The sequence below is a fragment of the Colias eurytheme genome, chromosome 6 (genome assembly GCF_061535395.1).
Source record: "Colias eurytheme isolate Ceu_HAF_F1 chromosome 6, ilColEury1 Martin Lab GWU primary, whole genome shotgun sequence".
Classification (NCBI taxonomy): domain Eukaryota; kingdom Metazoa; phylum Arthropoda; class Insecta; order Lepidoptera; family Pieridae; genus Colias; species Colias eurytheme.
Window position 1 is genome coordinate 9,280,370 of NC_142985.1, and position 14,601 is coordinate 9,294,970.

The window sequence follows — 14,601 nt, forward strand, 5'->3', positions numbered from 1 at the left end:
TTTTAAAAAAATAATATTGTAATCTTTTATTACTTACATCTAAATTTTACTATCTTTTCCTACATTGCCTATTAAAAATTTCCACCTTGTATACAGTGATAAAAATAAAGTAATTAAATATTCTATGAACTTCTTTTAAATTTTAAAATAATGCTAAATAATACAAATTTATAATTGTTTTCAACAATTTTATTGTTCGTAAATAGAAAGTAAAAATTAAGCCATGTGATTTAATTTGTATTAATTCGCAGTTTAGGGGAACTCTTGGCTGTCGGCATCGTAAACAACTCCAACTTGTCTTCGGACGGAGTCTTGCAGTTTGGAAATTGTGATACTGTCACTGAGTGGCATGCGTGGTGATTCCAATAAACCTAAAAGCAAGAAATTGTTTAGATTTTATTAACCATCAAATGTACTTAACATCATTCAAAATCTAATTAAAGTATTAAATGGGTTCAGAAAGGTTCTATTCTGGCCTGCATTCTAATATTTTTTTTTCAATTTAGTGAGGTTTTTCGTGAATCGTTATATTTATAAACATACATGGATCCTATAACAGGTTAACGTTGACCCGATTTCACATTATTATTTCAAAAACATCAATGCAATAGTTTTTTATACAAACCTTGTTGGATGCATCTTGTAACTTCGAGAGCTTCGTAAACTAAACCAGCGCTGTTGTCAAAGTTGAAGTAAATCTTAGAGGAATGTAGGGGGAATTTCTCAACCTTGCCATCAACGTGGACCATGGTGTCTGGGAAGTGGAAGGGGTCCTCAACCTGTAAAAATCATAATTATAAAAAAGTCGCTCGCGCCTTCAATAACTATTTACAATAATTCTAAACTGTATTATCTTAAAAGTAATTATCAGTCAGTATCGTATAGTGAATTGCCAATTTAAATTTATTATAAAATAAACTATGTACCAAATGCTTATCAATAAATACGATTAAATAATATTTTTTCAGTATCTGCCGTGTTTAATCTATGTTGTTATTCATTACAGCTTATCTTTCTTAAATTATGGTATGGCTTACAAATATTACAACAATTTATCAATATTTTTATAACCCTGCGTAACCTAAGATAGATAGATACTAACCGATGCTCTGCCGGCGGTACCGTATACGGTGGCCTTGTTCCAAAGACGGGCCTTAGCGTGAATGTTGAGAACAGCGCGTCTGCCACCAGAGTATTCGAGGATAACGGTATCAACTTCATCGACACCATCGTCATTCAGGTTACCATAAGCTGTGCATTTGAGTGGCTCATCCTTGAAGATGTATTGGGCAAACTGTAGGGCATATACACCAAGGTCCATGATCGCACTCCCACCGAGCTCTTTCTTGCTGTAAAAATATAAAAAATATATTCACAATCGTATAAATAAAGATATGATGATCCAGCAATGCAACAATTATGTGTTTTTACCTGAGTCTGGCAATTTCGGACACAGGTACGCCAAAGTTAACCTCGACGTATTGTAGTTCTCCGAGCTTGCCGGCTTGAATTTCCTTTTCTAACGCGATGTATGAAGGTGCGAAACGCGACCAAATGGCTTCCATCAAGAACAACTTCTTCTTCCTTGCCAGATTGACTAAGCTTTGCACTTGTTTTGAGTTCAAGCAGAATGGTTTCTCGCAGAGAACGTGTTTGCCATTTTCAAGGAAAAGTTTGGCAAGTTCGTAGTGGTAAGGAATGAGGGAACCAATGTACGCAACATCTGAAAGTTAAAATGATTTAGTCATTTATGCTATTTGACGAAATTCGATTGGGTTAATATAATTACTAGATCTTTATAGGACAAGGATCATACCGATGTCTTTGCTTTCAGACATCTCCTTGTAAGAACCAAATACTTTTGGTATATTGTGGAGCTTGGCGAATTCTGTAGCCTTGCTCTTGTCACGTGCTGCTACGGCAGCAATGACTGCATCCTTCTTTTCGGGGTAAGAGTTGAAAGCGTTGACGAAGTCATGGCAAATTTTCGCCGCAGTTACAATACCCCAACGGACTGGCATCTAAGAAAAGTAATTATTAGGTTAATTATTAATTATCTAAATGTTATGACATATTAATTATCATTACTTATAAATAATGATTAACTGTTAATTGAAGTGTTTGTCTGTGCTTGTAAAATGAGTGTAGGTATTCTTAAGTGGTTATTGTCAATTATTGTTATTCACATCTGAACATTTTTCGAAGACACAAACTTTTTTAATAATTTGTCTGTATGTCCGTTGTTCTATGTAGGTAGATAGGTAGGTAGGTAGGTAAGTAATCTTGACATGATATAAATGGAACTTTTATTAATTGATGATAGACGAGTTTGTAGGGCAACTTATGCTTGATATAGCCCAGAAACAGAAAATGTTCATAGCCGACTATTACAATAATAATTATAAAATGATACAAGTTCTAAACGGGGGCACTTTATGTGGTGGTGATAAGCCTAACTAACATTATAACGGGATTAAATGATTATAGTATTATGTTTATCGAGAAATTGTTTTATTATCTACTTGGTGTTTTGAACAATTTTATTTATCTTTCTTTCTAAATTATTATATAATTCTCATTTTGTTTTTTAGATAAAATCACTAATTATTAGCTAATAGGCTTGTTTGTTGAATGTTGAATACAGTTTATGAATGGTTTATGAGTTCTATTAGTTATATTCTGTGGCTTAGTCAACAGTTGCAACGATGCGGTCAGAGAATCCACTATTGTAGTTACCTACCTAGAATAATTATGTAATCTTTAATGGAATTTAACTAATAAAAAACCAAAACTACGTAGTTAATAGTTATAATGATCATTTCGGAAATACGATGCGTGATGTTGCCGTTTTTAATTAAATTTATGTTGTATGACTGTACACCTCAAGTCTGTGCCTCAAGTAGATTGCTCCGACTAGCAATCATAATTATTATTAGCACATCAGTTTCCGGGCTGAATGGATTTTTTATGATATCCTAGTACACAAAAACCTTTGAACCGGTTTTTGGGCCGTTCAATCGGGTATGGGAATATTGCAAGGCTTTGTAGGTACCTAATCAATTTTATTTTGCCATTAGTTAAGGTAGATACGGTGATACCCACTTAAAAGGTAGTTCAGATTACAAAAACATATTATCCATACTAATATTATAAATGCGAAAGTAACTCTGTCTGTCTGTCTGTTACTCAATCACGCCTAAACTACTGAACCAATTTGCATGAAATTTGGTATGGAGATATTTTGATACCCGAGAAAGGATATAGGCTACCTTTTATTGCGAAATATGTACCACGGGCGAAGCCGGGGCGGACCTCTAGTGTACTATAAAATAATAAAATAAAATAAAATAATATTTATTAGCAAATTTTACATACTTAGTTCACAATATTGCTCTGCCTTCTGAACTAGGTTAATACCTGTGTCTCAGAAAACAGTGCCTTCCCTTATGAGTTCATACAAGTATTATAAAATACGTAAACAGAATATTCTAGTTACAGATTAATAACAATTAAAGAATAAAAATTACTAGTTAATTATAAATATAATATATATATATGACGATACATGAATTGGACAGGTGGATAAGCGTGAGTATGTGTGTGTGTATGTGTGTGTGTGTGTGTTTTTTTTTTTTTTTTTTTTTTATTATAGAGGGAAAAAATACCGTTGAGTATCTCAGGTCTAGATCTGTGACCTGGTATGTCGGTCTCGATCATGGTCTCATGGTCCATACCGACTAAAACAACCCTCTTTCTCCAGTCCGTATCCCCGTGGGATGGCCGTTAGGCTTTACTTCACGGGGGGACGTATAGCATTGCTGCTCTTCCTCTTATTTAGGTATTACCCCACAGCTTTTCGCATCTGCTCCTCGCTTCGTAGGTCTTTTAATACCTCTGTTGCGAAGTTGCTTGTTGCTTCCCATGCTTGTTTTGATGAGAGCATCGCTGCTACTAGCGTTTCAGGACAAACTTCTGCTCCTACTATACTTTTCCAGGTCTGCCGAGCTTCCTGGTAATCTGGACATGCGAAGAATACATGTTCGGCGTTTTCGTCCTGTCCGCTGCATGTTGTGCAGTCTGGAGAGTCTTCGTGTTTGAACCGGTGCAGGTATTCTCGGTAACAACCGTGGCCAGAAAGCATTTGAGTCAGGTAATAATTGACCTCGCCATGATTTCGGTTGACCCAGGGTTTAATTTGCGGGATGAGGCGGTGAGTCCATCTTCCTTTAGTGGAGGTATCCCATATATGTTGCCACCTTTCGACACTCCTTCGTCTTTCATCCCTTTTCAACTCAGCCATTGTGAGTGTTGTGCTGGATTTCTTGCGATTGTATAGGTTCTTCCGTTCTTCTGCTAGGACTTCAATTGGAAGTAATCCTGAGATCACGCATGATGCCTCCACGGACACGGTGCGGAATGCGCTGGCAATACGTAATGCGCTGACCCTGTACGTCGACGCGACCTGTCGTTTGGGTTGTTGTTTTTGCAGCACGTCAGACCAGAGTGGAGCACCATACAGGAGTACCGACGTTGACACAGATGATAAAAGTCTTCTTCTATGTTGTTTGGGACCTCCAATATTGGGCATAAGTCGGGCTAACGTTGTCGCTACCACCGCTGCTTTGGTTGCTATGTGTTCGGCATGATGTTTGAAGTTTAGCCGTGAATCAAGCATTATCCCAAGGTAGCGTACGTATGGCTGCGTTGTAACCTCATAGTTGCCGACTTTGAGTGACATTGTTTCTGTCTGTGTGTGTGTGTGTGTGTGAGAGTGTGCGTGTGTGTGTATGTGTCAGTGAGTGGAATATTATGATTAATTGTGTTTTTTATTTTGACACCTATTTAATAAAAGTGAAGAGACTTTCAGTTTGGAGATAATCCAGATTTTTGAGCCAGTTGATAATGAATTTTTTAAACCGATTAGTAGTCATATTTATTATTGCGCTTATGTTATTAGTCGGGATTTTATTATATATTCTTGGAGCAATGCAATTTAGCTGTCGTCTTGCAAAACTAGTTTTAGTTATAGGTACAGGGCACCGTAGTTTTCGTTTTCTTGTTCGAGGCAGTTTGTGAGCTATTAAACGGTGATATCTTAGCAGAGCCTTCAGAACATAAATCTTACGAACTGAGAGAACTCCAGTTTGTACATAAACATCCGCTGTCGAGTGCCTGTATGGTAGGTGCATTAGAACTTTTAACACTGCCCGCTGTGCACGTTCAAGTTCAAGCATTATTGTTTTAGGGGCCCCACCCCATGACGTCACACAGTAATTTATTAAGCTCTCACACAGTGCTTTGTATGTTTGAGTAAGCAGTTTCTTATTCGCTACTGATCTCAGTTGCTTGAAAATATAAATTAGCTTTCTAACTCTATTGCAAACATTGGTGATCTGGTCTTTCCAACACAATGTCTCATCCAGAAGAACACCCAAGTATCGTATACATGAAGCTCTTGTGAGTACTTTACAATTACATTTGCTCAAATACCTCCTATTACATGGAAATGTGTGAAGTTTTATAGATAAACTTGTGGATGGGCCGTAGGTCTTTGTCTTTGTGAAACATAGGTATTTCGTTTTAGAGATATTAAGTGTAAGCAAATTATCTTCAAGCCAGGCTGTGACATTTTGCAGGCCTTTCTCAGCGTTACTGTGGGCTTCTTCCCAACTGTGACCGCGAAATAACAATACAGTGTCGTCGGCAAACATCTGTATGTCTGTATCGGTAGAAATTACTTCAGGGAGACTATTAATATAGATTAAGAAAAGGGTAGGTCCTAACGTGCTGCCTTGTGGAATACCAAATCTACATGATGAGGCATCACTTATATCGTTTTTAACCCTCACGTACTGCTCTCTGCAAGACAGATAACTCTGAAACCATTGATGAACATGACCGCGAACACCTAAGCTTTCCAACTTTGATAATAGTATCGGGATAGAAATTGTATCAAAAGCTTTTTTAAAGTCAAGAAATACACCAATAACTTTGTCCCCTTTATCTAGGTATTCATATACTAACGTCGTTAATCTCAATATAGCTTCTTCCGTGGATTTTCCTTTCCGAAATCCATATTGAGAATTTGTTAGTAATTTATTCTTTTCTAGAAAACTTGTTAGGCGATAATTTACTAGTCTTTCCAGAACCTTCGATAGAGTTGGAAGTAACGAAACAGGTCTGTAGTTGGTCACATCTTTTTTGTCCTCTGATTTATAAATAGGCGACACGATGGCTTTTTTAAAAATGTCAGGAAATTGGCCTTGTTCTAAACTCAAATTACACAAGTATTCCAATGGACCAATTAGAAATTCTTTTGCTTCTTTAATAAGCCTACTTGATATACCATCAAGCCCAGGAGCACTAGAAGCCTTTAATTCATTGATAATTTTACCAATTTCGTAGGAATCTGTAGGTACAAAAGACATTGAATGAATCATAGAAGTTGACGATTTAATTTGATTCGCGAGATCGTTTTCAGTCTTATGTAATATTTTTAATATCTCTTCAGCTAAACTCCCACCGACAGTTGTGAAAAAATTATTAATTTTGTTTAAAGACTCTTTAGTGTTACTACCAATCGTAAGAAGCTACGACTAAGACTATAAAGTAACAGTACACTTCAATATCTAATATCACTATCATTCAATGTAATATTTTAATATCTGCAATTAGAATTTTTGCAAAACATATTTTTTTATTCCATAAGAAGACAATTATTTCACTTATAGCGCGACATCTGACCATTACAGTAGGTACATTTATCATAATCTTCAGCTACAATTTACCTGGAAATTGTCAATTTTCATAATTGTAGAAGCCTTGGGCTAAATGGTTTGAGATTTTACTTAAATCATTTAGCCTGAGTTTCAGTCAAAATAGGAGTAGGTAATAATAATATATATGGTAGGTACAAACTGACTATATGAGTCAAGTGGCCAATCTCAAAATTAATTGATTCTAATTATGAATTAAATTATTATATATGATCAACCACTATATAAGATCAATTGTTAGCAATGTTATCAAACAAGCTAAATTGCAACCACAGACTAATAATAATATACTACGTTTGCAACTATCAACTCCTGTTGAACGTTATATCTAGGTACATATTGTATACTTGATATACATAGTACATACTATGTATATCAAGTAACAATAATAAACAAATATATTTTTCTAATTGTTCGCCCTGACTCCACCTGGGTCGTATATTTTTTTAATGTTATCACTTTATTTCTATTAAAATCAGTTCAGCCGATCTTGTGGCATAAGTGGTATAACTGCAACTATTTCTATTCCGGGTATCTCGCCATCCGTGTCGGTGTACTATGATCACACTTTTATTTTTGCTACGTAAGTACGTTGATTATGTAAAAACAACAAAACGACGAAAAATATTTTTATTCGATTTTTTCTCAAACTCTAAATTTATAGCTCCTAGACAATGTTGGATATAATTTTTAACAGCACATACATTTCTTCAAAAAAATAAATTTAGGATTCCACTTATTGCAGATCTTTAGATTTTTGAGCGATTGGTAAATATTTGGAGATAAGATAGCCTTAATTTCATTGTACCTAATTCAATGGGTCATTCATTCACCGAATAAAAAAAACAATGAATACTTATCATTTTAAATGGGTTTGACCATGGTTTGACCTAATTACCATTTACCCCAGTTCTATTTTTTGTTATTTTGTTCCACAAAGAATATTTCGTTGAATCTTTGAGTGGAATGAAGAAGAAACTAATTATTTATGTATGTTTGTTACTCTGTTGTGTTCTTTTGCTGTCATACGTTAACGAGTATCAGACTGTTGCAAGTAGCCACCTAGGTGGCCACAGGCTTACCTCAACTATAAACATAAAATACAGCCCTTACCTATATACAGAGTGGATTTTTTATGGGCTCTGGAACTACCTACCTACTGAACATTCTTTTGTTTATTTCTCATTCATTATAATTTTCTCATCAAAAGTAACTTCCGAAGTTGATTTATGCATGATTCTAGGTAGGTAATAAAATTACAAGAATTCTAGAGAATTTCCTTCTTTGAGAATGTCGTCGTCGTTTCAGCCGTGAGACGTCTACTACATAGTTACTACCTAATAGAACTTTAACGCGGCCGCTACCTATTGAGTACACTTTGTAGATATTCTGCCTCTTTTTACTTATAAATTAAAACCAATCAATGTAACAAAAATATTGTTTATCTTATTAAAAAAATATGAATAAACTTATCAATTAAAACCAATCAATGTAACAAAAAAAAAATGGTTTGAGATTGGCTCTAACTCGTGTTACAATTAATAGTGTAGTAGCGATGCCCTGTCTAGTACGTAGTACATACCTAGTAACACAATGATCCAGAACGAGGGGTCTTAATTTGGACAATAATTCTTAGTACTTCTAGTAGTTTTCAGATTACTGATGTTCTCATATTTACATGTCATCTTCTTCTCTTATATATAAAAATGAATCGCAAAATGTGTTGGTACCTAAGCGCATAACTCGAGAACGGCTGAACCGATTTCGATAATTCTTTTTTTATTATATTCCTTGAAGTACGAGGATGGTTTTTATGTAGAGAAAACGTAAATATGTACCACGGGCGAAGAAGGGGCGGACCGCTAGTCTTTATATATAAAAATGAATCGCAAAATGTGTTAGTAAGCGCATAACTCGAGAACGGCTGAACCGATTTCGATAATTCTTTTTTTATTATATTCCTTGAAGTACGAGGATGGTTCTTATGTAGAGAAAATGTAAACATGTACCACGGGCGAAGCCGGGGCGGACCGCTAGTTTTATTGATAAAGTACAAATGTTCGATTCCATGATAATTTTATTTTCAAGAGCTAGTAAGTATTCTTTTTACTTGATTATATCGATTAGAATTATCAAATATCGTCTGTTTTCGAACAACAAAGACTTAATACCAAAAAATCCTATCTCCCGTTATATAAAAAATAAAAATTAATATTACTTGACTAGATTTCCGCCCGCGGCTTCGCCCGCGTTTTCAAAGGAAAACCCACATAGTTCCCGTTCCCGTGGGATTTCCGGGATAAAACCTATCCTATGTGTTAATCCAAGTTACCCTCTATATGTGTGCTAAATTTCATTGTAATCGGTTCAGTAGTTTTTACGTGAAAGAGTAACAAACATCCATACATCCATACATCCATACATCCAAACAAACTTTCGCCTTTATAATAGTATTAAGATTAAGATTTAGGTAAATTTAGTTTACCTAGACAACTTCCATATCAAAGAACATGACTGCGATTCATATTCAATAATCATTATAAATACTCAATGTGTAAACTCGACACATTTTTTTCGATAACAATAATAATTTACATCGCTCAAATCTTACCTTGAAATAAATGAATTTGAACTAGACCGACAACGCAAGGACACGACCACTATGCACAGTCACAGATCTAAATATAAATGAATGAGGCGCTTATATACACGCAGGCATGGCAAAAAACCATGATAACAAAATATCAGTCGTAAATAATAAACTGATACAAACATTTATATCAGTCACCAGTAATACGGGATTATCGCAAGGTCTGACATGAAATTCGAGTGGGTCTATGAGATAATAAGAGCTTCATCGCGGATTTTTCCGTATCATCGAAGATGTTCAACATAAATTATTTTCATGTTTTAAAGAATTAGTTATTGAATTGGTAATGTTGACTAAAGATGAATATGGATAAATATTCGAGATATAAAATCACTATGTACATATATGTAGTATAAAATAAAGTCGCTTTCTCTGTCCCTATATCTCTATGTCCCTATAGGCTTAAAAATCTTTAAAACTACGCAATGGATTACGGTTTTAAGCTATTGCATAGCTTCTATCGCGGGCCTCGAGCGCGGGGACCGACTCCAGAAATTCCGTAACGTAAAAACCTCACGCTCCCCACTCCGACGGGCGCTTGAAGGCACGCTATGCAATAGCCATAGAGGAAGACTGTATAGGCAATAGCTTTACCGCGGCAGTCCCCGAGTGCCACACGTCTTTTTTTTATAGAATGATTAAGGTATATCACCGGAAATTGAGAGTAGCAAGAAACCATTAAAAACAATCTATGGGTACTCAGACCACAGAACATAAATACTCAGGGGAGATTCAGACGTTTAAAAAACAACTTTTTCCGGTGATTTCGCACTTGCATTAAGCAACAGGGGGGCCATTTTAAATATTATTTCTTGTAATTTAACACCTTGTATGTAATTGGTTTTAATTTGTTTTTATTAATCATCATGTAAATTAAAATTGTGCACTTACTACATCTAAATTTAAATTTTTCGATTGAAGCCTTGTGAATAATAAAATGAAATTTTCACGGTAGCTACTCGATAGATAGAGCAGGGTTTTAAAAGCGAAAATCTTTTTTCAAGTGATTTTATTTTTTTACGGGCCCTTAAAGTTGTGAACATACTGGGTAATTTTATCTTTCTTGCCATTCCATTCCTTTTATATTCAATTCGAAAATCTAATGATAGTAAATGTTACCATACTGAATTAGCCTATCTTTCAGCTTAGCACACAAAAAAATCAAGCGTCTACCGCAATAAGTCACGTCATGCTACATATAAATCTCATCGTACTCGGCAATAGGAGAAAATTTAAAAATAAGCATCATAACTCCGAAAATACAAAACATCGCATAAAATACATGGGGTGATTCGGATAGCCCTCTAGGTCTTCTACCTCAGCTAATACCTGGCTTCAGTATATCTATACTTCTTGGGACACCCTGTATATTTCCATGCTATGTACTCTTTGGTGAATGGTCATCTAGGTCATCGTGAGGTCATCTATCAAACTCAAAAACTCAAACTCAAACATTTATTTATTCAATTAGACTTCTTCTAGAAGCACTTTTGAAACGTCATTAAGTACATATTTTTAACATTTACCACCGATTCGGAAAGCAGTATCTACGGAGAAGAATCGGCAAGAAACTCCATAGTTGCTCTTTTTAATCATGTCAGATTTACAATTTTACAAATTACATATGTAATATCATAATATATTGCACGCCTCATATGCGAAGCGTTGAGCTTCTTGTTAACACGATAGCGACCGAAATACTTTACTAATCGAGTCTTTTTTTTCTCTTACGCTTGAGTATGCTCAGGAATAGAACCCTTTCATTTTTCAGGGTCTGATTCGATGTGGTTTAATTGTTATTAAATAAACAAAAATAATAATTAATAAATATTTATTAAAAAAAATTATGAGGCGTGCACTTTTGGATTTTCCAAATTATTATCATAATATGCCAAAGAACTGTCCTGTGGTTTTTACGCGACAACCCTCCATGGGTTTTTATCTTCCATATATTCCTTAATACTGTAATATCATCATGGTTTAACCTGACCACCACCTGACCACAGACTGCCACAGATGACAGACAATCAACAGACAATATTACTTGCTCTGTGATGACACTGACAGACTGTGATGACAGAGGGTTCATATGTCAGTGTGTCTTTGTTTTGTGTTTTTATTTTTGAATTAATAATTCAAATTTTAAAAATGATTTCATTTGAATATTAGTTAGTTCTGTTTATAAATAAATTTGATCATTAAATACTATTGGTGCAATTTGTATGTATTCGCTGCTAATTGTTTATTACAAACCTAAATACCTATCCTCCTATCCTAAATTCAATCCTAAAATGTCAGCTAAACAATGCATATTTAAATTGAATAAAGCTGAAGAACAAGAAGATTCATTAAAATCTCCTTGCTTTCAAATTTCTAAAAATGTTGAACTTAAAGAAATACCGACAACAGGTGAAGAGTACCTTTTAAAGGTAATGAATGAGAGACGAAACCATGCCACAGTCACCAGGTGTAACATAGACTGCTCAAAATTTTCCCGGAATCAGTCGTGCTTTGTCGAACAGGTAACAATACTGTTAACATAAAATAAAGTCCTAAGCATTTACTCCTGGTTCAGAATTACTCATTTGCTGTTACAGGTCCCTCACGTGAAAGCACCAGATAATTTAAAACCAACTATAGAATGGCAAAATGTACAAGTTGCGGATTTTTCAGAAAGCCGCATGTATATCTCGCGCTTGTTAGCAAAGAAGGCACAATGGGCAAAGGACGTTACAAGAATTGCATTAGACCATACCAGTAGTGAGGAATGGAGAGAATTTTTTGAGACTCGGGAACCTACATTAACATGTATTCTTGGTCTAAATCATACCATTCTAGATAATGGATTGGAGATATTAATTGAATCTTTAAATAAAATTAAACCTGGGGAAACTGTCCCTTATAAAACAGGTAATAATAAATGAATGTCCTTAAATAACGTTTACTGGAGATGAATGTGGATATTATTTACTCTTGAGACATTTTCTTCTTTTTGCATCTGTATCACTATTTGGTATACTTGCGAGTTTATGATTTTATAATGAATCATATCATAATTAAGTATATCTCAATAGTGACAACATTATGTTGGAGGAGGAATTTTTTCTAACAGATGAGTGAATGTAGCAAAATGGAAGATAACACAATAGGTACCTAGTTAAAATTAGTAAACAAATTTGTTTTCAATCATTTTGACTATGAATTAGTTTATACAACAACTAGAAGGAGAATTTAAACTTATTGCCACTAAATTATGATCTTGAAATATTCTTTATCCATATTATATTTTTATTGATATTTGGTATACAATTTGTGAATAAAATATTTTTATTCAAGGCCAATGGATATATGCAATACTCGCTTGCACAAGACAACCACTGCTCTCAGACACAGTGAGCATATTGAGAAATTTAGCAAGAAAATGTGCTGAAATAAGGTATTATGCTTATAGAGAAATTGACTAACCTAAGATATAAATTACACTATTGTTTACTCTTTGAGCTACTAAAATTATAGTGTGCTTACTTAAAAAATAAAATAGAAATTGTGTATACAATTTATATGAAACATTTACTAAGATATTTTGTGCACAGAGTTTTGAAACATTTATGTAGATGTTTTTAATTTTTATCACTTAATTATTCTGCTAAATGCCTAGTATTAGGTGCTAGACAATAAGCTAGTAACCATTTCTAAGCTTTGACAAACTGGAACTTTGCCAATTTAACACAGAATTTGCAAAATTATTGTACTTCTTCAATGCATTTATCATAAAATATATTCTTGTTTTCAGATCTCGCCTTAATCCAGAAAATGAATCATCAAAGGAATATGCTACCCCATTAAATGTTTTTATATGTTTAGTAGCCAGATATTTCCGACAATATGACTTAGCTGATTGACCTTTGATAATGTAATCTTATTTAGGAGTTTCAAGTGTTCATATTTTATTTTTAATAGTAAATTTTGTACTGAAATGGCAACAATATTAATGATACATTTACTTGTTTTTTATGAAAACTTATTTATTTATTTAATTTATTTATTTAATTATTTATTGCACACACAAAGGAAGTAGAGACACATAAAGTACAGGTAAGAGGAAAACAAAGTGTACAAACGGTGGCCTTATCGCTAGGTAGCGATCTCTTCCAGGCCACCGTAAGTAATATGTAAGGAGAGACGTTAAAAGGAGGTGGGTGAGCAAAAAAATAAGGCGTTAGGGAGAAAGAAAGAATAATTATAAATATTCAATGTATATAATATATATCACATACAACAAATACATAGAAGTATATAATAAGAGAAAATATAATTATAACTATGTATTAAATAAATATAACATATAGAACAAGTATATAGTAGTATATATATAACAAAGAAGAAAATAAGATAACAGTAAGGAAATAGAGGAAGAAGCTAAGCAAGAGAAAGATAGTGTGATTTAAGAAGGTGTTTAAAACTCCTTAAGGATTGCGCTTGACGTACTTCTAGTGGAAGTTCATTCCACAGTTTGGCAGCACGAACAGCAAAGGAATGACCATAAAATTTGGTGTTCGTGACAGGGACACGCAAAAGTAAAGTTTTGGAAGGACGAGGGAAAGGAGAGGTAAAGAAATCAAATTTATCTTTGAGATAGTGAGGAGCTTTAGGATCAAACAGGACAGAGAAAAGAAGATGAAGGATGTGGGAGTTACGGCGGAAGCGGATGGGAAGCCAGTTGAGTTTTTTGCGATAGTCTGACACGTGGTCAAACTTACGCAAGCCAAAGATAAAGCGAATGCAAAAATTCTGAAGGCGTTCAAGTCGACTCAACTGGACTTCGGAAAGATCAAGGTAGGAGGAATCAGCATAATCAAGGTGGGAAAGGAGAAGGGAATGAGCTAGCATTATTTTTGTTGGGATAGGCAGAAAGTTGCGCAGGCGCCGAAGTGAGCTAGCGGAAGCAAACACCCTCCTACTAACCTCCTTCAGATGAACATCCCACGACAGGGTCTGATCCATTAAAATACCCAAGTTTTTAACGTGGGTACTGTAACCGATCTGTATGCCATCCAACAAAACATCCGGAAGAGTTGCCCAATCAATCCTTGACACGTATGATGCACTCCCAATGATAATTGTCTGTGTTTTAGATGGATTAAGTAATAGTCCAAAATTCCTGCTCCAGTTTAC

The 14,601-nt window shown here is 34.6% G+C and overlaps 2 protein-coding genes across 2 annotated transcripts; one reads left to right on the top strand and one right to left on the bottom strand.

Annotated features, from left to right (window-relative positions):
• Positions 1 to 167: 167 nt before the first annotated feature.
• On the bottom strand, positions 168 to 9,497 carry LOC149907904 (trans-1,2-dihydrobenzene-1,2-diol dehydrogenase-like). Its single transcript, XM_090103025.1, has 6 exons — positions 9,388 to 9,497; positions 1,817 to 2,021; positions 1,432 to 1,723; positions 1,103 to 1,349; positions 626 to 779; positions 168 to 371 (listed from the first exon to the last, which is right to left on the bottom strand). The coding sequence occupies exons 2-6, from the start codon at positions 2,019 to 2,021 to the stop codon at positions 253 to 255; spliced, it is 1,017 nt and encodes a 338-aa protein (XP_089959151.1). The 5' UTR covers positions 9,388 to 9,497; the 3' UTR covers positions 168 to 252.
• A 2,018-nt stretch (positions 9,498 to 11,515) lies between these two features.
• On the top strand, positions 11,516 to 13,444 carry Gem2 (Gemin 2). The gene is made up of 4 exons (XM_090103423.1): positions 11,516 to 11,948; positions 12,024 to 12,336; positions 12,763 to 12,862; positions 13,220 to 13,444. Exons 1-4 carry the CDS (start codon positions 11,649 to 11,651, stop codon positions 13,326 to 13,328), a joined length of 822 nt encoding a protein of 273 aa, XP_089959549.1. The 5' UTR covers positions 11,516 to 11,648; the 3' UTR covers positions 13,329 to 13,444.
• The last annotated feature ends 1,157 nt before the right edge of the window (positions 13,445 to 14,601 follow it).

What these genes read in the sequence shown, in the direction of transcription:
- LOC149907904 (XM_090103025.1), bottom strand. Translation starts at nt 2,021, where the DNA reads ATGCCAGTCCGTTGGGGTATTGTAACTGCGGCGAAAATTTGCCATGAC. An exon ending in GTACCGCCGGCAGAGCATCG is followed by an intron (nt 780 to 1,102) that starts GTTAGTATCTAT and finishes TGATTTTTACAG; the next exon opens with GTTGAGGACCCCTTCCACTT. An exon ending in TACAAGATGCATCCAACAAG is followed by an intron (nt 372 to 625) that starts GTTTGTATAAAA and finishes TCTTGCTTTTAG; the next exon opens with GTTTATTGGAATCACCACGC.
- Gem2 (XM_090103423.1), top strand. Translation starts at nt 11,649, where the DNA reads ATGTATTCGCTGCTAATTGTTTATTACAAACCTAAATACCTATCCTCC. An exon ending in AGTCGTGCTTTGTCGAACAG is followed by an intron (nt 11,949 to 12,023) that starts GTAACAATACTG and finishes TTGCTGTTACAG; the next exon opens with GTCCCTCACGTGAAAGCACC. An exon ending in AACTGTCCCTTATAAAACAG is followed by an intron (nt 12,337 to 12,762) that starts GTAATAATAAAT and finishes TTTTTATTCAAG; the next exon opens with GCCAATGGATATATGCAATA.